At 43.3% G+C, this 25190-nt stretch overlaps 1 protein-coding gene across 14 annotated transcripts in view; it reads right to left on the reverse strand.

Annotated features, from left to right (window-relative positions):
- Positions 1-25190, reverse strand: part of KDM2B (lysine demethylase 2B) — a 219159-nt gene that overhangs the window by 96735 nt on the left and 97234 nt on the right. For all 14 annotated transcript variants that reach the window (XM_075898614.1, XM_025177937.2, XM_075898620.1 and 11 more), the window contains 2 exons: positions 16815-16930; positions 9233-9359 (listed from right to left, as the gene is read on the reverse strand). In XM_075898614.1, the coding sequence (XP_075754729.1) occupies positions 9233-9359; positions 16815-16930 (243 nt within the window). The remainder of the gene's footprint in view (positions 1-9232; positions 9360-16814; positions 16931-25190) is intronic.

Below are 25190 nucleotides of genomic sequence, written 5' to 3' on the forward strand. Positions count from 1 at the left end.
GGGAAGTCCTTCCTCAAAGACCATCTCTTATGGGAAAACGAGATGTGGCATTAACAGAGAGAAACCTCTAAGAAAGAGAGGAGGCAGCAACCTGAGATCCAAGATCCTGAAGGAAGTTTAAAAAGGTAAAGGAGAAGAATTTTTGACAGCATTTAATTCACTAAATCCTCTACATCAGCGGTTCTCAAACGTTTTGAACTCCGGAGCCCTTTATATGTGTAAAAATGTATGTGGCACCCCAGCGGTCCACTGATTGTATGTGTTGTACCTATCGATGTTTCCAGTTTGTCAACCTCACGGAGCCCCTGGAGATGTCTCTTATAGCCCTGGGGCTCCGCGGAGCACAGTTTGAGAAACACTGTTCTACATTTAACAGTTATGCCTGAATTAGGGATGTGAACATGTAGCCATGTACACGATTAAACTGATGATCCTGGACTCATCAGTTAATCCTGTTACATGCAACTCCCCACCATCACCATAGCAGCAGTGCAGGAGAGGAGGCGGGAGCCAGTGCTCGTGAGGAGCCAGCTTAAAAACCAGCTCCCTATGAGCATCAGCTCCCACTTACTCCCCTGCATGTAAACGTGCAACCATTGAAATTTACAGAAGTTACACATTACAAAATTAAATATGCTTTAATATCCCTATCCTGAATGTAGTGGTTCCCATGTTTTAAGAGAGAGAGAAAGAGAGAGAGCTGTAGGTAATTCAACAATTATAGATCAGAGAACTTCACTTCAGTATAAGAAGCACAGACAGAGGACAGGTTGAGCCTCTGTAGACCAGGACCCTCAGGACCTGACAAGTGCCCAACCAGAAAATTTACCAAACCATGGGATGTCAGTATTGTCTAGCAGCATTATTACACGTCCACCACTTACTGAGCTCTTAGAAGACAGTTAGGGGTAAAGTAGAGCTAAACACCACCACACAACAGAGGGAGCCAGGACTGGTGACTGTAAACAAACTTTATTGGACTACGGGACACGTGATCACACCCATAAGTGGACATCCAGCTAACTGAAATCATGCTGATGGCCATCCCAAGTTGTATCCCTGCTTATGAACTGTACCAGGTATCAGTACACTGGGATCTGGAGTTTTGAGTCAGGTTCTAGTAAGGTGGCAAGGAAAAAGAAATGTATGATTCCAGAAGGATATAATCAAACTGGGGGATGGACTCTTCATTAGCTGCTATTTCAGATCTGAGAATGAAGAGTAGGGAAGTAGAAAAAATCCAAAAAGGAGGAAGAGAATCAGTATGGCTATATTTGCACTGTACACTTATTTTTTGGAATAAGCGTCTTTGGAAATTCTGAAACAGCTTATTTCAAAATAGAGCTTCTACTCACAAAATGCTCCTAAGAAATAGTGCTTCGCTATTTTGCAATGTGGACACTATTTATTGGACCCCGAATCACATTTAAGGGCACCTAGAACCACTTCAGGCAGGGCATCTGGACAGTAGTAACTTCCTGGACCTCCTGCCTGAGATTATCTGAGGCTCAAGCCTAAAGGTACTGCCCCCCATACAGCTGTTTCCTCAGATTCTTCTCCTTTGCCTACCTCATTGAGGGACAGCAAACACATTCCTTTGCCTGCTGTAGTTGCCCTTATGGACACCTCAGCACTTCAGCCATGGAGCTGGACCTGCCTCTGGGCAGTTGACAGCTCTCATCGTCATGCTGCAGTTTCTGCCAGCTTCTCTTCTGGTCCTGCAGGAATGCAACCTCCCACTGATCATGGAGACTCTTACTATCTCTCTGGGACCACAGCTCTTCCAGCTGCCCTCTACCACGCACCATCACTTCTGGAGGGCTGGACACCAATTCCGACTGGTGGGAACAGCTTGTCATGCAGCAGTGCAACAACCAGCAGTGGCTCCAGAATTTCCACATGAGGAGGGAGACCTTTCTGGACCTGTGTACCTGGCTTGCCCCTGCCCTCAGGCAATGGGACACCCATATGCAACCTGCTATCCTCCTGGAGAAGTGCATCATCACTGCTGTGTAAAAGCTCCCCACGCCACACAGTTACCGATCCGTCAATAAGCAGTTCAGTGTGGGAAAGTCAACTGTTGGGGCCCTGGTCAAGCAGGTATGGCCCTCTCGGGCTACTGTCCCAGGAGGGAGGTAAATTGCTGGAACGGGGAAACCTCAGGAAAGGGGAGGGGAGATTGCGGGTGGGGAAAGCCACCTTCCCCGAGTGTTTTTTTCAGTCCCGCCTTCACACAGCCCTGCTGGGGGATAGGTTACGTAGGGGATTGCTCCTGGTGTGCGTGGGGCAAGGAGGACTTGGGGACCTCTCAATGGTTCTAGCACCCCTGTGATTCTGTTTGTCTCCTTCTACAGGTGGGGTGAGGGAATGGGCTACTAACAGCACCTACATCCCCATCCAGGCCCCCAACCACCAGGCATCTGTTTAAATAAACTGCAATGGCTACTTCTCCATGGAGCTGAAGGCCCTCAACCACCACTGTGGGCAATTCACCAACATCTACATTGGGTGGTCACAGAAGGCTCATGACACCCATATGTTCCAAAACTCAAGAGTCTTCCAGAAGCTGGAAGCCAGCACTTTCTTCCCCGACTGCATCATCAGGATTGGGGACCTGGACATGTCACTTTGAATCATGGGGGACCATGGCCTACCTACCTACTGTTGCCCTGGCTCAGAAGCCATACACCAGCCACCTTGGCCACTCAAAGGAAGGCTTCAATGCCAGGCTTGGCAGGGTGGAGGGCACCCTGCTGGCGGAGGGCACCTTTGGGCATCTCAAGACACGGCAAACTCACAAACAACCTGACAACAACTGTGCCTTGTACAAACACACATACACTCACAGTGTTACCATACAAGCTGATGTTCATCTCCAGCAAGCTACTCTTCATAAACAAATCCATTTGTGCATGATGGAGATACTGAAACAAATTCAAGCTTCCAACAGGATTTGGAAACTTATTTAAAGACTATCTAAAAACATTTAAGGCAAAGAAATAGAGAACATTCCTTACAAACAAGCCCTTTCTTATTCCTCAAGCTCAACAGACAAGGAAGGAGACAATGTGCCTCACTGTGGGATTTGCCATGAGTGAAAGTTCCTTCTCAACTGAGACTCCCAAACTGCCCACTCTTGACACCAGTCCCTACTTCCTGCCAGACTTGTACTGTCCTGGCAGAGTCCTAGGGTGTATAAAAGGGTGTCTGTTGATGCTAGACAATGTGATAGTCACATCTTCTCAGAGAGCTATAAAATTTTGCTCTTTAAATCCATTTCTATAGGCAGCAGATCTTCAAAGCATCTCTGATTTACATCATCCACTTCTTATCCTGATTGCTCAAACTATTATTGTTCTTAGGACTTCTTTTTACTGAGATTTTTTCCCCTTGAAAGATCTAAGTTCTCTTTCCAGTTCAAACTCCAGAGCAACAGCATGTCTCTCAAAATTGGGGTTAAGTTTGGAGGAAAACTGGGATCCAATTGAAAATAGCTGCTCCTTTCACCCTCAGTTATGCACGGATTCCTACTATACCACCTTGATCTCCCCATTTCTATCTCCTTCCCCCCAGTCAGTCCCTTTCCATCACTACATTTTCTTCCCACAGAAGCCATCCCAGTAGCCTGGAATCAAAATACAATTTTAAGCATAAGTCATTTTAGTGCTGGTCCAAAGGGCTTGGCTGACAGCCCTGGGAACACCAAAAGTTCTCTACAGTATGGGCGGGGGCAATCATGGCCTACAAGCACCAACTACAGAGTTGAGAAGACAAGTCAATCTCCATGACCCATTATTCTGCTGATTCAGTGTACTAGGACTGCCAACATGGGGCCTAGTTGGTGCCAAGTGTGTTTTTACATGACTTGGATGCCTCCTCACCTAAGTTCCCTTCATAGAATCATAGAATAATAGGACTGGAAGGGACCTCAAGAGGTCATCGAGTCCAGCCCCCCGCCCTCAAGGCAGGACCAAGCTCCATCTACACCATCCCTGACAGATGTCTATCTAACCTGTTCTTAAATATCTCCAGAGAGGGAGATTCCACCACCTCCCTTGGCAATTTATTCCAATATTTGACCACCCTGACAGTTAGGAATTTTTTCCTAATGTCCAATCTAAACCTCCCCTGCTGCACTTTAAGCCCATTACTCCTTGTCCTGTCCTCAGAAACCAAGAGGAACAAATTTTCTCCTTCCTCCTTGTGATACCCTTTTAGATATTTGAAAACCGCTATCCTGTCCCCCCTTAATCTTCTTTTTTCCAAACTAAACAAGCCCAGTTCATGAAGCCTGGCTTCATAGGTCATGTTCTCTAGACCTTTAATCATTCTTGTCGCTCTTCTCTGTACCCTTTCCAATTTCTCCACATCTTTCTTGAAATGTGGCGCCCAGAACTGGACACAGTACTCCAGCTGAGGCCTAACTAGTGCAGAGTAGAGCGGCAGAATGACTTCACGAGTTTTGCTTACAACACACCTGTTGATACAACCTAGAATCATATTTGCTTTTTTTGCAACAGCATCACACTGTTGACTCATATTCAACTTGTGGTCCACTATGACCCCTAGATCCCTTTCTGCCATGCTCCTTCCTAGACAGTCGCTTCCCATCTTGTATGTATGGAACTGATTGTTCCTTCCTAAGTGGAGCACTTTGCATTTCTCTTTATTAAACCTCATCCTGTTTACCTCTGACCATTTCTCTAACTTGCTAAGGTCATTTTGAATTATGTCCCTATCCTCCAAAGAAGTCGCAACCCCACCCAGTTTGGTATCATCTGCAAACTTAATAAGCGTACTCTCTATCCCAATATCTACATCATTGATGAAGATATTGAACAGTACGGGTCCCAAAACAGACCCTTGAGGAACTCCACTTGTTATCCCTTTCCAGCAGGATTTAGAACCGTTAACAACAACTCTCTGACTACGGTTATCCAGCCAATTATGCACCCACCTTATTGTGGCCCTATCTAAGTTATATTTGCCTAGTTTATCAATAAGAATATCATGCGAGACCGTATCAAATGCCTTACTAAAGTCTAGGTATATGACATCCACCGCTTCTCCCTTATCCACAAGGCTCGTTATCTTATCAAAGAAAGCTATCAGATTAGTTTGGCATGACTTGTTCTTCACAAACCCATGCTGGCTATTCCCTATCACTTTATTACCTTCCAAGTGTTTGCATAGGATTTCCTTAATTACCTGCTCCATTATCTTCCCTGGGACAGACGTTAAACTGACCGGTCTATAGTTTCCTGGGTTGTTCTTATTCCCCTTTTTATAGATGGGCACAATATTTACCCTTTTCCAGTCTTCTGGAATCTCCCGTCTGCCATGATTTTTCAAAGATCATAGCTAAAGGCTCAGATACCTCCTCTATCAGCTCCTTGAGTATCCTGGGATGCATTTCATCAGGACCTGGTGACTTGCTGACATCTAACTTTCCTAAGTGACTTTTAACTTGTTCTTTGTGTATCCTATCTTCTAAACTTACCCTCTCTCTGCTTGTATTCACTACGTTAGGCACACCTCCAGACTTCTCGGTGAAGACCGAAACAAAGAAGTCATTGAGCATCTCCGCCATTTCCAAGTTTCCTGTTACTGCTTCTCCCTCCTCACTAAGCAGTGGGCCTACCCTGTCCTTGGTCTTCCTCTTGCTTTTAATGTATTTATAAAAGGTCTTCTTGTTTCCCTTTATGCCTGTAGCTAGTTTGATCTCATTTTGTGCCTTTGCCTTTCTAATCTTGCCCCTGCATTCCCGTGTTGCTTCCCTATATTCATCCTTTGTTAGTTGTCCTAGTTTCCATTTTTTATATGACTCCTTTTTTATTTTGACATCGTGCAAGATCTCCTTGTTAAGCCAAGCTGGTCTTTTGCCATATTTTCTATCTTTCCTACACAGCGGAATTGTTTACTTTTGGGCCCTTAACAACGTCCCTTTGAAATACTTCCAACTCTCCTCAGTTGTTTTTCCCTTCAGTCTTGCTTCCCATGGGACCTTACCTACAAGTTCTCTGAGCTTATCAAAATCTGCCTTCCTGAAATCCATTACCTCAATTGTGCTGGTCTCCCTCCTACCTTTCCTTAAGATCATGAATTCTATTATTTCGTGATCACTGTCCCCTATACTGTCTTCCACTTTCAAGTTCTCAACTAGTTCCTCCCTATTTGTTAAAACCAAATCCAGAACAGCTTCTCCTCTGGTAGCTTTTTCAACCTTCTGAAACAGAAAGTTGTCTCCAATGCAGTCCAGAAACTTATTGGATAGCCTGTGCCTTGCTGTGTTAGTTTCCCAACATATGTCTGGATAGTTGAAGTCCCCCATCACCACCAAATCTTGGGCTTTGGATAGTTTTGTTAATTGTTTAAAAAAGGCCTCATCCACCTCTTCCACCTGGCTAGGTGGCCTGTAGTAGACTCCTAGCATGATATCACCCTCGTTTTTTACCCCTTTTAGCTTAACCCAGAGACTCTCTACACAGCTATCTCCTACATTCATCTCCACTTCAGTCCCTTCATGGCCATACAGCTGCCTGTTTAGTGCTGCACAAGCCAGGGAACTGCGGCAGCTGGGGGAGAGCTACTCTACCCCCAGCTCCACGCTAAACTACCCTCCATTCAGCCTGCTATAGCTGGAACTACCAGGCTGGCCACTGCCATGGGAAGTACAGCCCCAACCTAGTCCCTGCCATGGTGGGCTGGGCCCCAATCCTGCCCTGTTATCCCAACCCTGATCCACATGGCTCATCCCTGGAGGCTCTGCCCTGGCCCCCATCTAGCCCCTATAGCTCAGACGCCATTCATCCCCAGCCGCAGCTCCTGCTGCAACAAATCCAGCCCCAATCCGGCTGTGGCAGCTCAACCCCTACTGCTTGACCAGGACCCTCATCCAGCACCTGTCCCATGGTCCCAGCCATCATCTGGCCTCCATCCAGCCCTGACAACCTGGCTCTGGCCCCTATCCAACCCCACCAGGGCAGAGAGAAGTGCTGTTTCTCCCTATCCCCACAGTGCTGCTGCAAGGAAAGAGAGCAGGGGGGGAGGGAGTCCTCTCTCCTCACAGTGGCCCCGGAGCACTCTCCTTCAAGCCCAACAATCTCCTGAACCAGGTCCCATCCCACAGCCTGTATCCCCAGCTGGAGCCCTCTCAGCCTTGCACCCCCAACTCTCTGCTCCAGATCGGAGCCCTTTATCCCTTGCCCAACGCTGAGCCCATACCCCTAGCTGGAACTCTCTCAGCCTTACACTTCAACCTTCTGCCCCAAGCCTGAGCCTCCTCTCACCACTACGAACCTTTTGGCTCCTCACCTGTTACATGATTTTTGTTACGTGCACTGATATGAAGGTGATGTATTACACACATCATGTACATACTGGTGCATATAAAAAAATTATTCTGCCAGGGGTGAAAATTGGAGGGAACACTGCTCACCACTAGGAACTGAACTAAGGTAATATCTATACTATTACCACTTATGTCAGCAAAACTTATGGTGTTCAGGGGTATGGAAAAATCACACACATTCTGAGAAATAAAAGTTTCTCAGACATAACTGGTATGTGCACAGCACTATGTTGGCAGGAGAGCTTCTCCCCCTGAAATAACTATTACCAGTCAATGGGGGTAGATAATTATGCTAATGGGAGAACTTGCCAAAGAACAGAGCAGTTACACAAGAGATTTTACAGCAGTACAGATGTTCCAGTGTCTGTAAGCTATCAACATGAGTGAGATACATTCTGCATGGGAGAACAAATCATCAGCAGTCACTAGTGAGATGACCTGGATTCATACTGGTGATTTAGATGAGGATGGTTCCATATCTTATGTTCAGTCTTGTGAACCATCCCATCTGCATGCACCTCTTTCATTCTAAAATACGTTGATCTCACTGTACACCTTAAGGACCCTCGACCCTGCATCAATGTCAGGCATTCTTTGGAGCACATAATCTCTTATGCCAGCATTCTGATATCAAAGAGATGCTTAATTACTATTCAGGGAATACAAGGACAGACAGTTTTGTCAGTGGTTCTTTAAAGGGTTCCTTTCTCCAGAACAAAACCACCGAGGAGTTACTAAGCATGCCACACAGCATACTTTGGGAGTTCCTAACTTAACAATCCTTCAATGGAACTGTTTGATAGCCCACAGAGAAGCTGCGGAATGGGACCCCCCATCCATACAGATATGCTGAGGTCTTCAGGGAGCTCTTTCAGATCTTAAAAGTATCTGTGCAAACAGTCAGCTTCTCCACAGCTTCTCTCTTTGGCAGCGTGGCTCACTAAAGAATGATATTTATCACCCATGCAGCCCCTCTCACAGAAACGTCATGATACATTAGATGGTCATTTCAATCCAGACTGCTGGCCTTTCACAAGGTCTCCCAAATGTGGTATTCACAATGGGAATGGGGAAAAGGGTGGGATGCAGATGCTTTAGGTATCTTGAGGTCTCCACTTCAAGATGCATCGGCCTGACTTAGCTGATTCTTATGCTACTTTCTGCCCTTCGGGGTCTAAAAGCAAGATGACATGGCACATTGGCCTTTTGGAAACAAAATAAATAAAACTGATATCGAGGCTAAAGCTCAGGGTATAACGCTTTCTCCAATCTGATGTCAGTGTCAACTCTTGATACTTTCCCACTTGGATCTCATACATCCATCTCTGCCATGGTCCATTTTCAGCTATTTTTCTAACAGTTTCTTTATCTTTCCTTATGATAATGTAAGTTTATTTGATTTTTTAAAATAAACTAGTCACCAGTTTGAGATGAATAAAACCAGAGATTTAAAAAAAAAACAAAACACAGATTTGGTGGCTTTTTATAATGCACTTTATAGATGAAAAGTGCTAACTATCCAACTCAATAGAACACATTTGCAATGCAGATGTTTTTGGCTGTTAAGGTAATGTGTCAAATGCAACAGTTTGGCAGATCACCTCAACTCAAATATTACTGAAACCAATAAATAAATAAATTTGAAATTATTTTTCTGAGACTTATTTGCTAAGGAAATGTCCAATAAATATCATTCAAAGAAGGATGGCAGTTCAGTGAATGCTTGAGCTTCAAATCTACATCACCAAATAATTGAAATAATTCATTAAGATCTCCACATTTCTCCAATTTAATTTACAGTCTGCTTTGCAGAAGCCAAAGCATTGACTAGCCTGAGGTGCCAGCATCCATTCTGAATATGCACTCAAAGGATTCACTCACCAATTAACATTGATTCTTTCTGGTATTCTTTGCTGAGGTGGCAGCGCTGGGTCACACAGGACACGTATCTCTCCAGAACATACCAGCACATTTCATAGTAGAAAGGATAACGGAATTTGGCATGCACCTGAAAGCAAGATTGAGATTTCAATCCATGTGGAAGGGAGAGAACTTTGCAGCACAAGGGCCAGTCATCATTCTCATCATGTTATCAAGAGCACAAACGGTATGCAGGAGGGGGAGGGGAAAGAGGGTGGGAGCTGAGTGAACTGTATGCTTTCAGCATACTAAATGAGGAGACTGCCTGCCTGCCTGCCTGCCTGCTAGGATAGCATCTTTTTTCTTGGTTCACTAATTTGTACTCTCTTGGGTTGGAGGGAGAGGTTGGAGAGGGGTAGAGTTGTGATCTTGTGAAATCATGAAACTGATGCATGGCACCCTAAGATATTATCTATCTACTTTATAAACATAGGGTGGTCACATACAGATGTTAGTCACTAGAATTCAAGTTAAAATATATAAGGGTTTGATTTCCTAAGAATTATTTCATGATTTGTGAAAACAGTATTATTACCTAAAAAGAGCCATTCTGGAAACTCGATCTGGTCTACTCAGGTCTTTACATTACCACCATTTGATGTAGCAAAAACAAAATTGTGATAGTTTGTATATCACATTCAAACATTAAATATATAAAAAGGCCTCTTTGTTCTGCTCTTAATATTTTGGTAGTCAATAACTTTTCCCCTGAATCAAACAGAATAGTGGGACTCCACAAAAAAATTCTACCAGGATATCCCTCTTCCCTTTATCTCCCAGCCATGCCATTTTCATATTAGAAGCTGTTCTCAGAACTATCTACTATATTTAATTGCATGATTTAAAAAGAAAGAGAAACTGCTTTCTTCCCTCTAACAGTTTTCTAAAGGACATCTATGTGGTAAAGGAAGAAACTGTGGAGACTTCAATTTAGGAGTGTGTGAGCGCGCGTGTGTGTGCGCGAATGCCATATATACCTTGCATGCACAGCTACTTACACTGCACAGTTCTTACTTCTTGTAGGTACTACATTTGCATTTTGTGGGCCAGATAAAACCTTGTTTACATACATCGCGTATGATTATGTTCTTAACTATTCTCAACACATCCTATACAGTTTAACTTCTCACTTAACCAACAGGTCTAACACGCGTCTGCCCACTTTTAACAAAACTGCATTGCAGCAGAAAGGATCATTATCACAGGCAATCCATTTTCTTTTAACATGGGAGTCTAAACAGAATGACTAAATACAGCATCTGGAAACACATATCGGCACTATGCTGTGCAAAACAGGTATTTACACACCTGGCTAATGATCTGAGCATCCACTTCTGGGATTTAGATATTCTGCTAAAATGTCCACATTTAAAAATTGCCCCCAGAGTGGACAATCAAAAACCCTTCTATCTGCTTCCATTGTAGGGGAAACATACTTTAAGCAACAAAACATGTCATTAAGGAAAGCAAGTACATTGCAAGGTAGAATATAAGTAATCTAAAGTGTTTACCAGAGTTGAGACCTCAAACTCAGACCTCATAAACTCTGGCAAATCTGAACCCAGATGCTGTCAAATGCTGCTGAGGGTGATGATGCAGCTGATTGCTGCTGCATCATTCCAAACATTCCCTATGTTGTTATTGTACAGCACTGTACTTCTAAAAAACCAAAACCTAGATGTGAGAATAACATTCAACCCCAAGATGTTATAGTATTGGAGAATTATTTTTTTCTTTTTGGTATGGTTTACATGTCAGAAAGAGAAGATCATGTCACTTATCACTATTACAGAACACAAGGGAAATCAGCCATGCTAAAATATACGCTAATAAAGGAACTCAAATTTTTCCAAGAGAGCACTGCAGGAAACAAAATTTGCAAAGAATTGACTTACAAACAGGAAGCCGCCTTCCACCCCTCAGCCTTCAAAAGGTTTTCAGCCACATGCCTGGGAATATTAAAGACATCATTGCTCAACATTTGTTGACAGATTCTGAGCTTCACCAAATTTAGTTGTTACCAATGTTAATTCAATGTGAAAGACAAGGCAGTAATGCATGCAGTGCTCCCATTATGTATATCAATCTTTAATATTCAATTTGAGTTCCTAATTGCCTCGCTATCAATGTTCCAACCCACAGCAAATCCCTCCATGCCTCTGCTATTTGCCTGTGATGGCTCTGCTTTATAAACCTTCAAAAGTAAGAGCTACCATATGTAGTAATAGATACTGTACAACCATCTACAGTGTCTTTTGCTGTAGAAGTAAATCTAAAATTAACAGTGGTTTAAAAATCTTAAATGTATTTTATACAAAGTATAAATCGAGTATATAATTTATGATCTTCCTAGGTATTTATTAGTTATAATGGATATGAATTGTATGATGTGCATGTCTATACCTTTTCCCACTGTAAATCCATAGGTCAAATGAACTTTAAAAACAATAATTATGAAGCCAAAAGTTATCTGAGGTCAGTTTACAATTTACTATCAATGTATCTTCTGCCAAGAGATTAAATCCTGCACTAGCAGGGGCTTAGACCAGATAACCTAATAGATGTTTTCCAGCTCTAACTTCTCTATTAATAATTTACAATCCACTGAATATATTTTTAATTATTCCTGTACAGTGAGAAAAATTACCTCTGGAATACGATCATTTCTGCAGTTCCAAGTGAAAGTATTTTAGAGACTTACACAAAAAGCCAACCAAACAAAAAAGAAACTCAAGCACGAGGCACGTTCTCCCCTAGAAAGCATTAGTTTCTAGCACTGTCTATTAACAATCATTATGTATCCTACTTGCATTGAATTGTTATGATCACATTTTTTAAAAAATCTGAATTAATTTGGGGGAAAAATAATCTACCAAATTTTAATTTTAGGTTCCAGAAAACAGAATCAGTAGCAAATACCATCATCTGTGAGTGACCACCTTACGTATATATTTTCAGTGCTTGTATCATCACACAGGTTCACATACATTAATGTGGCTAAATCTAGATCATCTGAGAATATTTTAACATTTCTTCTCCTTTGGTAATATTGAAGCCATATCACCCTCACCCCCCCCCCCCCCCAACCAAAATAATGAATCTCTGCATGGCCGCCTGTTTTGCAGTTATCTGCAAGCTGGTCTAGCAGTAAGCTAACAGCTTGGCCTATTTGACTAGCTGTTGTTAATTGGCCTCTAGGAAAGCCAGACTGCAAAATGAAAATCTCTACAAACTGCATGGCTAGAGAATAATTGTTTACCTCAACTACACATTAGAAGCTGTTCCCAACAACAGATTTTTTATTACTCCTTAAAAACTATTTTAAATGGCTATAACCTTCTTAGAAAGTCTCCCAGGGATATGAGAAATTAAGATAGACTAAGCATGACAAGTGTATGAGCCGGGGGGGAGGTTATTGGACTCTAAATCAGCGTTATTATTTCAGCCATGTATTATCCTTGTCTTAGCTGCTAAGACAATAACAACTGAACCTAGCATAAAAATGGCTTTGAATACCAGCAATCAAAGATGATTAAGCATTATATAGCAGGTTTAAACACAGTGAAACCTCCATAAAATTGCTCTGTGCAAAATCAAGAGGGGGAAATGCACCCAAATTATACTTTGATTTGAGTGTGGCAATTACTTTGTGAATCACATCATGTAATTTACTTCTGTGTTACACACAATGGAAAGATCAATACTCAGGAGAAACCCATCAGCAGTCTGTTCACTGGCAAACTCGCTTTCAAGTACATAACACACGATCTGGCTATACAGCTCAATGAGGATTATTCAAATAAAGAAGAAATTACTATATTTGTTCCACAGAGTAAACTGAATAGTGCATTCTGTTTATTTTAAAAACATTTACTCTTAAGATAAACTTGTATAATGATTTCAATATTTTTAAAATCAACATTTTACAAAAAAACAAGAATTTTATTTTTTCTGTCAAGATTTATTGGAACTGAGTTTGAGTTTAGGGTTGCATACACATCTTTGTTTTCATAGTTACTCATGAGCATTTGATTGTTTACATGTCTGTTATAGGATTATTCATGTATAATCAATTGTTTTATAGCTGCATGTGAGTGCTGAGTTTGTTGCTGTAGGGTTGTTTGAATTCTGGGCCACGGTCACTTTTTTTCCCTTATAAGCAATGAAACATTTTGGAGGAGGGAGGAATGATGAAGAATAACATGTACTTTGCAGAAGCTATCTGAGAAAAGACCTACAAGACTAAAAGTTAAAATGTGAATTTCCAAACTTGAAAGTGTCCTTTTCCAAACAAAAACATGAGAGAAAATTTCAGAAGGTAAAAATGGCAGGTAAGTGTCCAACTTCTCAGTGCAAATTAGATATCTGCCCACTGTGACTTGCCCAATGTCTTCCTTACTGTAATGCTGATGAACATATGAAAATTCAAGAGTCACCCTATTTGCCTTGGAAGGAAGATCCTGATTTTCAGAGGTGCTGAGCAACCATAATTCCAATTGAGTCTACTGGCGGAGTGGGTACTCAACTCCCTATGAAAATTATTCTCCTACTCTTCTACTGCTTCAGGAATATTATTTGCCTCTTTTCAGTATTTCACATAGCTTTCTAAATAAATCATTCACACACTTAGTGGTTTCTGTTTTTCTTTCTATGCCCCCTCTTCTTCCCCTTGTCTACACTAATGTTGACAACTCTTCTATTCTCATCACCTAGGGTCATATGGTTCTCCTTTTGCTTTCATCCAGGCTCCAATCTACCCTGTCAGTCTTGCTACAATTTCTCTAAATAATCTTTCCCTTCAGCGCCATCCCAAATACCCTTTTCCAGCCCTTGTTCACCTCTGGCCTTGATTACAACCAACTCCTTTTCTGTGGCTTCTCAGCAGCTCATCTAACCACCCCCATTTTATTCCAAATGCTGTTGTTAAGATCAGGTTCCCCTCCTGGCACTCTCCTATTTGAATTTGTCCACTACCTTTCACATCAAGTTCATGCCTCTTGTGCTGCCCATCAAGGTCATGCACAATTTGACTCCTGTCTTTGTCTCTATTTTTAATTGCTTCTACACCCACCCTCACTCTCTTTAGTCTGCCTCAATCTCTCTCAAACTGTCCATTTCTGTCATGCCACCTCTCTCACTGAGAATTCCTTCCTATGTGCCAAACAGATTCCCTCTATACATTCATAATCCCCCTAGGAAACCAATATTTTCTAGCAACAATTAGCAATATAAGACCTAATATCCTCTACATCTTATGGAAAGTAAGAGACTAATGTCCTGGTGTCAGAACACTGGAATGAGAGAGGCTGCACTGGAAAAAAAGAAAACCATGTACAGCAAGGGTGGGCAAAAAGGCCTCACAGGCCAGATCCAGACCACCAAGCAGATTGATCTGGCCCACATAGGCTGTGCACTTTTCCCCAGCCTTGGGGTGGGGAGCAGCACAAGAAATGTCCTCCACCCTGCCAGAAGCACAGCATCACATGCTCTTGGCTGGGCGGGAGGAGGCTTCGCACACTCCTCTGCCCCCCAGGCCAATCAGAGTCTGGGGGCAAGGAGAGTGCACAAAGTTTCCTCTGTCCTGCCCCAACCCTGCAAGGAGCACACGGCACTTAGAAGTGTGGTATGCTCCTGGCAGGGCGGGAGGAAGCTTCATATGCTCCCACACCCTCAACCCGATTGGCCTGGGAGTGAGGGAGCATGAGAACTCTCTTCCCACTGCCAGAGGCATGGGTGCTTAATGAGTCAAAAGGGCTCCCCCACCCCCAGACGAATCATGGTCTGTGGGTGGGGAAACCTGGAAGCATCCTGGCCCTGTCCCTTCTGTTTCAGGCCCCACCCCTTCCAGTGCAGCCCAGGGCCAGTTTAAACATTTTTGTCCCTAGGAAAAAATTATTGCCCACTCTGATGTAGTGTCACAAAGCAAAGTGTATGCAATTCAGGCCAGAGACTCACCCAGCATATTTTGTCTCTGTTATAAGTGTCTGATTTAGACTGAAAGCCTGTAGGGGCAAGGAACATACCCTACTGAAAACACTGCTCATGTTCACTAAATTACAATATTAAATAGGCCTTGTTTATATGGAAAACTTTTACCAGTTTTCCTTGTACAATTAACACTTAACACACCCTCTTTAGGTGTAGACACTTATTCTAGTATCAGAATGATTTAGTTTAATTCAGCTTAAATTCTTTCAAAACAATTAACATTTCTGCAGCAACTTAGAGCCTAACAAAAAACACAGATAGTATCATGAGCTTTCATGGGTACAAAGAAAGCTCATAATACCATTTACATGTTTTGTTAGTCTCTAAGATGCCACAGAACTAGTTGCCTTTTTTTTTTTTTAAGTGTTTTCAGTTATAGGCTAACACAGTTACCCCTCTGATCTTTTCAAAAGTGTTATAAGCTAAAATGATCAACACCAATCTTACATTGGAATGAGACTGTCCACACAAGAGGTTATACCAGGATAACTGTTTTGGAACTGTATATAATAATTCAACAAGCATACTTGGCCAGACCAAAGGTCCACCTAGCCCAGTATCCTGTCTTCTGACAGTTGCCAGTGTCACATGCTTTAGAGGGAATGAACAGAATAGAGAATCACCAAGTAATCCAACTGCTGTCACCCATTCCCAGCTTCTGGCAAACAGAAGCTAGGAACACGATCCCTGCCCATTCTGCCTAACAGCTACTGACAGACGTTTATCTGTCTCCAACTTTTATCTAATTATTTTTGAACCTTGTTATAGTGTTGGCCTTCGCAAAATCCTATGGCAAGAAACTTACATCGTTGAACATCTGCACTACAATATTGTGGCAGTCTAAAAAAAGGCACACAGGGCAATTAGAATGACACTTTAAGAGTTGTATTAGTCTTATTTTATCTAGCTACAAAATAATTATAGCTATTAATTGGGATCCTAACCGAAGACCCAATTCTCATCCTCGTAGTATCCACACAGTCACTTACTTCATGACCTGATACTCTCCCCACTATGTGGTGTTTTGGCCAGATGTGCAGACTCAACACACCCCATCCACCAACAATCAACAAAGTTTCTCCTGCAGTAATGTGCAGCTGATATAGAAGCTCTGCAGATGGCAAACAAAGCATAATGTAGTTCCCTTGCACAGCTTTTGTATGGCTTTCCCATTCCACTCTGGCCAGCAGAATGACGCTAGTTCTGTCTGGTCATTCATCCATACCAGGAGGGGAAAGGTGTACTCTAAAGGACAAAGTGTCTTCATTCAACAGGAATGGTGTTAACACTGCATGTTAACAGGGGAACATACAACCAGACAAGAGTCTCAATAGTGACTAGTCACTGGGTACTCGGGGCAAATAAATAAGCAAATCCCACCAAGAGCAGCAGCTCTGGAAGCCTTGTTGCCTGGCATTTATCTTTCTTGTTCCAACCTCTGTGACATGGGAGATACTGCTAGTTCCCATCTTTCAGAAAGGGACATGAAAAGAATTTTATACATGATACTGACACAAGGAACTGAACACTTAAAAAGAGAATCAAGCATCCTTACCCTTGTTCTGTCCTCAATCTCATAGATGCGAAGCTGCATGGGAACATTAAAACTATGCAGGATATTTCCACCAAACACCAGAGAATCTACTGGAGTATAAACTGCATGTATCCATCCTAAAAAGGAAAAACAAAGAACTGAGACTGCCTCATGCTATGTTGGATCGCAAAGAAATTTACAATAAATGACAAATTCTCATAGACTACCAGGAGGGATGCAAATATTATCAGTCCCATTCTACAGTCAGAGAAACCGAGGCAATGAGAGGCTAAACTACTTGTCCAAGGTCATACCTCAAGCATAACTACGCTTGGTGTAGAAGCAAGAGTGTATGTGCATGTGTAAGGAATCCACTAATACGAGTCAACCACAACAACAGATGAGATGGAAGTTCACTTGCTATGGCCCATTCAGCTCTTAGTCTCACTGAACAGGGGCACAATCATGGTAATAGTGGTGGCAAGTTTGTAATCTGCAGCTGGACTGTAGAACATAGGCCTCTAAATGGCCATCAGACAGTAACAACCTCAGGTCACTTTCAGCCACTTTTTAAAAGGTAAAAGCTTCGTATTCCATTTCAATTCCTCACAACAACTGAAAATCTTTTTGCTTGGCAACTGGCCTCCTTTTGAATCACTGCCAGAGTGTCACTCCACATGCTCCGCAGGTCTCTGAGGCTGGGGGCCCAGTGCCATGGCCCAAGCAGTCCTGAGGACTGGCTACCTCCAGACCCACCCCACTTGCTTGAGGCCCAGGTCTTTCTGGGGCATGGAGGCCCTTCCACACACACCCCTTGTCCCAAGGCCATTTGTGGCTATCGGTACCGCTGCTTAGCAAGTCTCCATGTTTCCCCCACTACAGCTGATGAGATTGCTGACAACCCAATCCTGCAAGGAAAGTTCCCTTAATGGACTCTAAAGGGAAGCAAAGATCCTCACCTAATCAAATGAAGCTTTAGTAGTTCAGGCAGTTGGCTCTTTTAGGCTATTTGCCGGACGTGATTAGCAGGCACAAGGGATACACAGAACTGTAAACTCTCATCTCAGCAGTAACAAAGGAATTGATCCTACTAACAATCTGGGGCCCCAGGAGTATGTAACATTAATTCTTGTTTTAAATCAAAAGCATTTCAATTAAATAAGCCACCAAGAACATAAGAATCTGTCAGTCTCTTGCAACCTGGACCTACAAGGCAAAAGCATTTCCCTTGCCAGAGCATGCAGACCTGCTGAGTTATGCTTGGAAAGCCCTTGAGCCATCATATATGCCAGGACACTGCCTCATAGCACTTTCATGGTCAAACATTTAGTGAGAGGTGGACACAGGAAAAAAAAAAAACTTGTTAAAATTGTCTCCCCAGGAACACAAAGCCTAGCTCTTCATATATTTTTCTGATTTTAAAAATCTAATTCCGCAGGATGAATTTAATGAAGGGAAAGTTATAGTTGCCTAATAGTAATGGCGGTGAGGAGTCCTGTGGCACCTTATAGACTAACTGAAGTGTTAGAGCATGATACAGTTCTGCGGTGATCTGGAAGCCTACTTTCACCATCTCTGTCTCAAGGAATACTTCCAACACAACACTGAACAGTGCACTGACACACAGATACCTTCCCACCAACAGCACAAGGAGAAGAACTCCACATGGACTCCTCCTGAGGGTCGAAATGACAGTCTGGACCTCTACACAGAATGCTTCCGCTGACGTGCACAGGCAGAAATTGTGGAAAAACAGCATCGCTTGCCTGGTAACTTCAGTCGTGCAGAACGCAATGCCATCCACAGCCTCCGGAACAACTCTGACATTATAATCAAAGAGGCTGACAAGGGAGGTGCTGTTGTCATCATCAACAGGCCTGACTACCTAAAGGAGGCTGCCAGACAACTCTCCAATACCAAATTCTACAGGCCTCTTTCCTCAGATCCCACTAAGGGATACACTAAGAAACTGCACCATCTGCTCAGGACTCTCCCTACACAAGCACAGGAACAAATTGACACACCCTTAGAGCTCGGACCAGGGTTGTTCTATCTATTACCCAAGATCCACAAACCTGGAAATCCCGGACACTCCATCATCTTGGGCAATGGCACTCTCACTGAAGGACTGTCTGGCTATGTGGACTCTCTACTCAGACCCTACAAGCATTCTGTAAACTACGATACCCACACGAGGAAGTGAGGAGACAGATTGACAGAGCCAGACGTGTACCCAGAAGCCTCCTGCTACGGGACAAGTCCAAGAAAGAAACCAACAGAACACTACTGGCCATCACCTACAGTCCTCAGCTAAAACCTCTCCAATGCATCATTAGTGATCTATAGCCCATTCTGGACAATGATCCCTCACTTTCACAGGCCTTAGGAGGCAGGCCAGTCCTTGCCTCTTCCAGCATGGCTACCCCAGCCCTACTGCTGACACCGTGGCACACAGCCACAGCCCCGCTATGGCAGCACCAGGCCAGCTCTTGGGGTGCACATGGCCCAGGCTGAGTTGACCTGGTCCTAGCCGAGTTGCCACAGCAGCACCAGCCCCACTGAAAAAAATCAAGCTCTTTAAATATACCATCTTTTAGCGAATATACCTTGCACCCAAATAAACCCTGCACCGAATATGCCCCACGGTTTTTGCCGTTTGAGTTTAGAAATCCCATATAGCCCGTGGGGGCGGGGTTTATTCGGGTGCGCACATATTCCTGCCTGCCCCTGCTCCTGTGCACCATGGCCACCTGCGGCCTTCCGCTGCTGCTGCTGGCTGCCGAGCCCCACACCCACAACTGCTCCGAGGTGTATCAAGGGAGCTACAAGGAGGATTTGCAAGGGGGGCACAGGGAAGATTGCAAGTGGGTTGCCAGAGGGCGCAGGCAATTTGCAGCACAGGCCACCTGCTGCCTGGGACAGGGCTCCAGGCTCCTTCCCTTTGTCAGCCCATGCTGGGAGCCTCCCATCTTGCGCCTCTGCTCTGGCTCCGGAGTGTTCCCGGTGAGCAAGCCAGGCTCCCGGGCAGACTTTGCTCCCCGCTCCTCCTTCTGGGAGAGCCACGCCAGGAAAAGTTACTGGGCTGTGCCCTCCCCCCCCATAAGTTTCCCCACGTTGTTCAGCTGTGGGCTGTTCTTTGCCCCCGCAGAGAGCCAGGGCCAGATTGGTGTTTGCAGCTCTCAACCCCAGCCCAGCAAAGCCTCAGCCAGGAGGGGCTCTCAGAGCGGGGAGGGGGGCGACATTCTCCAAGGCACGTGCTGCATGGCCTGCCCAGCACTGTGCCCCGTGACGCCTGCCTGTGAGCCGGATCCAGGCGGGGGAGCACTCACCCCCCTGGTAGCTTTCGGAGAGGCCAAGCCTCCCGGCGGGGGAAACACTCGCCTCCCGATTCCCACATAGCCACACTCACCCCCAGGTGAGGAAAAAAGGTTTTGTACACCACGCACACGAGTATACCCCGCCGTGGGGGAAGGGAGGGGGAGACTTGTAAAAACAAATATAATCCGTGGGTTATATTTGCTAAAATACAGTACTATTTTTTTTTAAAACAAACAAAAAATGATAGTAGTGCTCTTAACAGACTTGTAGTATAAACATCACTAAAGTCAGAAAAACCCTCATAGGGCAGGCTACACTCAAAGTTCTCCTGACAAACACAAGAGGACTTTAGGGTCAGAATGTTCCTCAGGCACATTATAAAGAACGCAAGAAGCAATGCAGCCATTCAAAGACGAGGAAATCAATTGGAACTTCCAGTGCAGCACCTTCGCCATTCTTAGAAAGCACTTTCTGCACTCAGCTAGCTCTGGTGGCTAGTCAGAAAAGTGACCAAACCAAGGTCCACACTCTCCTCTTGGACCACCTAGTCCTTTTATACCATTAACACTTATAGAAAACATAAGAGGGAGCAGGGACTATGCTCCCCACTGAAATCAAGCCAGCAAATGCTCAGGAAGCAAGAAAGAAGAGAAGATGCTTGTGCTTGCCTATTTCCTAGTGCACCCATGTGGGGTCCAGCAGAATCTGACTCTAATTTGTACAACCACTTTCAGATGGTAAAATACTTCCAGTTTGCTTGACGAATGCTGTTGCAGAATTGATAATGGATTTATTTGGACATTAGCTTTTGTGGTCAAAGACTAGGGATATTAGATAGAAAGTAATTGAATACATTCAATTGTGTAACCTCAACAACTTTAGCAGTTGCACGACTATTCAATTGACCTTAGGGGCAGAGCCAACAGCCAGTGCACTCCCAGCACCATTCCCAGGGAGCCCCCTTCAAATCTGTGCTGCTGATTCTGTTTACAAACAAGCTTCCTGTGTAGATAACGTCCCACCTGCCACCCCACGCTGCTACACAGCACAGGGCAGCAGCAGCCCCTGTTCATGGGGAGTCCAAGCTCCTTGTAGACAGAGGCTGCTCCAGCACAGAGCATCCCCCGTCCGCAGGGAGCTTGGACTCCCCATGGACATGGGCTACTGCTGCAGAGCCTATGACAGAGGCAGCAGCATGGGGAAAGGGGAAGAGGTGGCTCTTTCCTACTCTCTCCCCCTTCCCTCCCACTCCCTGCCTCTGATACAAAGGCAGCACAGGGGAAGGAGGTTGCATATAGTCAACAGGAGTAACAGATAAGCCCAGACTTATTGGTTACTCATATAGTTGTCTACACACTGACATCCCTAGTAAAGACCCACTTTTAATCTCTCACTGATGTCCGGGGAGACTGAAATGTTCTCTAACTGGCATTTGTATATTATTCTTGAGGTCTGATTTGTGCCCATTTATTCTTTTGCATAAAGACTACCCAGTTTGGCCTATGTACATGGCAGAGGGACATTGCTGGCACAGATCTCATTAGCAGACGTGTAAGTGAATGAGCCATTGATAGTGCGGCTGATGAGGTCAGGTCCAATGATGGTGATGGTGTTCCTTGATTGTTGAAAAAGCTTATGCCCAAATAAACTGTTTAGTCTTCAAGGTGTCACAGGATACCTCATTGTTTTTGCAGATACAGACTAACAGAGCTAACCCTGTGGGTCCTGTTAGTAGCACAGAACAAGACCAATAGTAGGTGGTGTGTAAAAGGGAGAACAGATTTTACAAATGAGATAAGATATAAGATGGAAAGTTGAGAATTTAGCATGAGAGAGAGTCTGATTCAGAAGGTCAGAAGTTCCAAGGTGAAGATTCCTCACTAGCTCTAATCAGATAAGGTGTAGGGGAAAGAGATGAGATTAGTGCTAGGAAAGTAGGAGTGATAACAGGAAAACAGAGAGACAAGTTGTAATTAAGGAACATCTTGTACTTTTCCTGATTTTAATATGGGGCTACACAAGCTCAGGAAACATACAAGCTCAGCTACTCCATCTGATTCATCCCCACAGCTCAGATATCAACAAGTTATGAGACAACCAGGTAACTGCTTGAAAGCAAGAGCATGAAGTGGTTTCTGAGATTCCCAATTCCAATGTGAATCAACCACACAAGTGGGTTTTTACAAATGAAGAGGGTTTTCCTGAGTAGGTGATGAAATGGAGCTACAAAAGCAATTAAGGTCATAATCTGGAAGAACCGTAGTTTCCTCATTAACATACTTTATGTAATAAAATTCCTCATTTCTCTCTCTCTGCTGCTATGTAACCATTACTATCTATTAGATTAAATATCTTATCTGTTTGCATGCATGATCATGTCATCCGCCATTGGATTGTCAGAAATGCTCTTTTTTCTTTATTTTGCCTTGTAATGGCTAAAAACTGCTATGCAAGCTACACTAGGCATACTTTAATATGTCTGTAATTAATTCTCCCCTTAGAACCTATTGACTAGGGATGTAAAATCCAATTTAATTGGTTAACCGGTTAAACGTTATGTTTAACCAGTTAACCAATTGACGGGGAGGCTGTCTAGGCCGGAGAACCTCTGCTTATGGTGCATCCAGGCTAAACCCTCTGGGGTTGGGGACTGTTCCAGACGGACTGGCGCTCCCCTACCTGCGGTAGGCCATGAGGGGCTGGAGCAGTCCCCTGCCCACAGTGGATAGGGGCCTGCTCCAGTCCCAGCTGGTTAACCGTAACCAGTAAGCATCACCCGATAAAGGTTATGCTTACCAGTTAACCATTCACATTCCCAGTATAGGCATAAGCCTGACATTACTGTATACGCGTGAATGTTTCATGGGTTATCGTTAGTTGTGAGGTATTATCTGCCCCTCAATAATAATCTTGTAAAAGCAAAAACACACCAATATAGCATGAGACTACTATCAGACAAAAGGGATTAAGGACTGAAAAAAATCAAAAGCAGGGGGAATAGCACATTTTTGGTTAAATATAGAAATAAAAACATCTAACAACTGAGACTGAACTTGGATGTGTGTGAGTACACTATTGCTGGGCTCCAAGGACTGGTAATGGCTGAATCACTTTTCCCTGTAGCTCACCTATTCCAACCTGATTCCTGTTGGTAAGGGTGCAATTTGGCAACTATTTGACAAGAATCAATCTAATTTCTAATGGACAAAAATTGAAAAAGGACCATCACACATTGGCAGTCTCCGAAAAGTATAAGATCTGAATGAACATGGAACGTGACCTGCCCTCTAATTGCTCTGGACACAATTCCTACAGTTCAGAGCTGAGACAAATTATCAGGAAACAGTAGGAAAGTCTCGTCTGCCACTACTTGTGCCATTGTTTTCTGAAGATAGAGAACTTCAGACTCCAGGTCTGACAACCCAGCACCTTTCACTAGCAAAGAGAAGAAGTTAGAATTAAAAAGAACAGTTTATTCATCTTTTATACATCTTTTATAAACCCAATTATCAAGCAGTGGCGAGAGAAAAACATCACTTAAGATGGGCGTTTCTAAAGTTGATCTTTTTTATTTCAATTGTAGGAGATAATGAACACGAGCTCTTTCCCAACTCCTCTTTTTGTAAAGTCCACTATCAATACAGTGATGGCATTTTAGTAAGTACGTTCAGAGCTAACCTTATCTAGTTCACAAACACAGCTCCTTCTATTGCTCTTAAAATACACTTGATTATTTAGCTGTCACCACCTCAGGTAAACCTGGAAAGTAAAATTAACAACAAAGGCCTTTCTAAATGGTTAAAAAATAATATAATCTCATTATCTTTTGAAGTTCTATAAAACAGGCATTATTAAACATTCCACATTTGTTACTAGATTTGGGGAGTTTGCAAATTGCTACTGTATCTTTAATGATGCAATCACTCACCTGAGAATAATATTTAACTTGTAAAGCTAAGTAGACGACTATAGACTCAAACCCAGAGCATCTGATTCATCTGTTTCCTTTAGCAACTGAGCAAAGGCTTGCTACATTGTAATGAAAATGTACTGCTCTTTCCCTATAGTTCTGCAGAATCTTGGATGGAATCAGATAAATACCTCCCAAAAATAAAGGCCAAAAGGGGTGTCTAGTGAGATCATCAACCACTGAGTATTACCAGAAGGTCGGACATCCTGGTATATCTCATATCCCAAGAGAGAAGTGCGGTTAGGTCACAATAGTGCCCCTAACTCAAAATACCTGCGACGAGTTTTCATTATGTTTGACAAGTAAAAAACATAAACTTCTCCCCAGTAACACTACAGGTAGTTAAGCAACTGTACGTCTTATATAATTTTAACTTAAATTTTGCTGAAAATGGAGTTTATCAGTGATATACTGTCCTTCAAGGCCATCCTGAAGATCTCAACGCCTTTTACAAAATTTGAACACCCTACAAAATTTTTAGACCTATATCATACCCTCCCACCCCCCCCCCCCCCCGCCTTAGTCTCCTCTTTTTTAAGCTGAAAAGTCCTAGTCTTTTTAATTTCTCTCTATATGGGACCCACTCCAACCCCTAATCATTTTTGTTGCCCTTTTCTGAAACTTTTCCAATGCCAATATACCTTTTTTGAGATGAAGCGACCACATCTGTACGCAGTATTCAAGATGTGGGAATACCATGGATTTAAATAGAAATCTTATTCTCTATCCCTTTTTAATGATTCCTAACATTCTGCTGACTTTTTTCACTGCTGCTGCACATTCAGTGGATGCCGTCAAGAGAACTATCCCAATGACGCCAAGATCTCTCTCAAGTGGTAACAGCTAATTTAGTTTCCATCACTTTATTCATATAGTTGGTATTATAACATGGCTTGCTTAACATCTCCAGTGAGTCCATGGACAGTATCAGAACAGAATCCAGGCTCATAGACTATGAGTCTCCAAATATCACAATCAATCACTCTACATTCCTACCTGGAAGCTACTTAAAATTTGGAATTAAATATAACACTGATGGTTCTAAAAAGAGCTGGGCCTAAACCAGAACTATCTCCCTGTAATCATTTCCTTTGCAATTGTTGCGCTTT

This window comes from Pelodiscus sinensis, chromosome 15 (genome assembly GCF_049634645.1).
Source record: "Pelodiscus sinensis isolate JC-2024 chromosome 15, ASM4963464v1, whole genome shotgun sequence".
Lineage (NCBI taxonomy): Eukaryota > Metazoa > Chordata > Testudines > Trionychidae > Pelodiscus > Pelodiscus sinensis.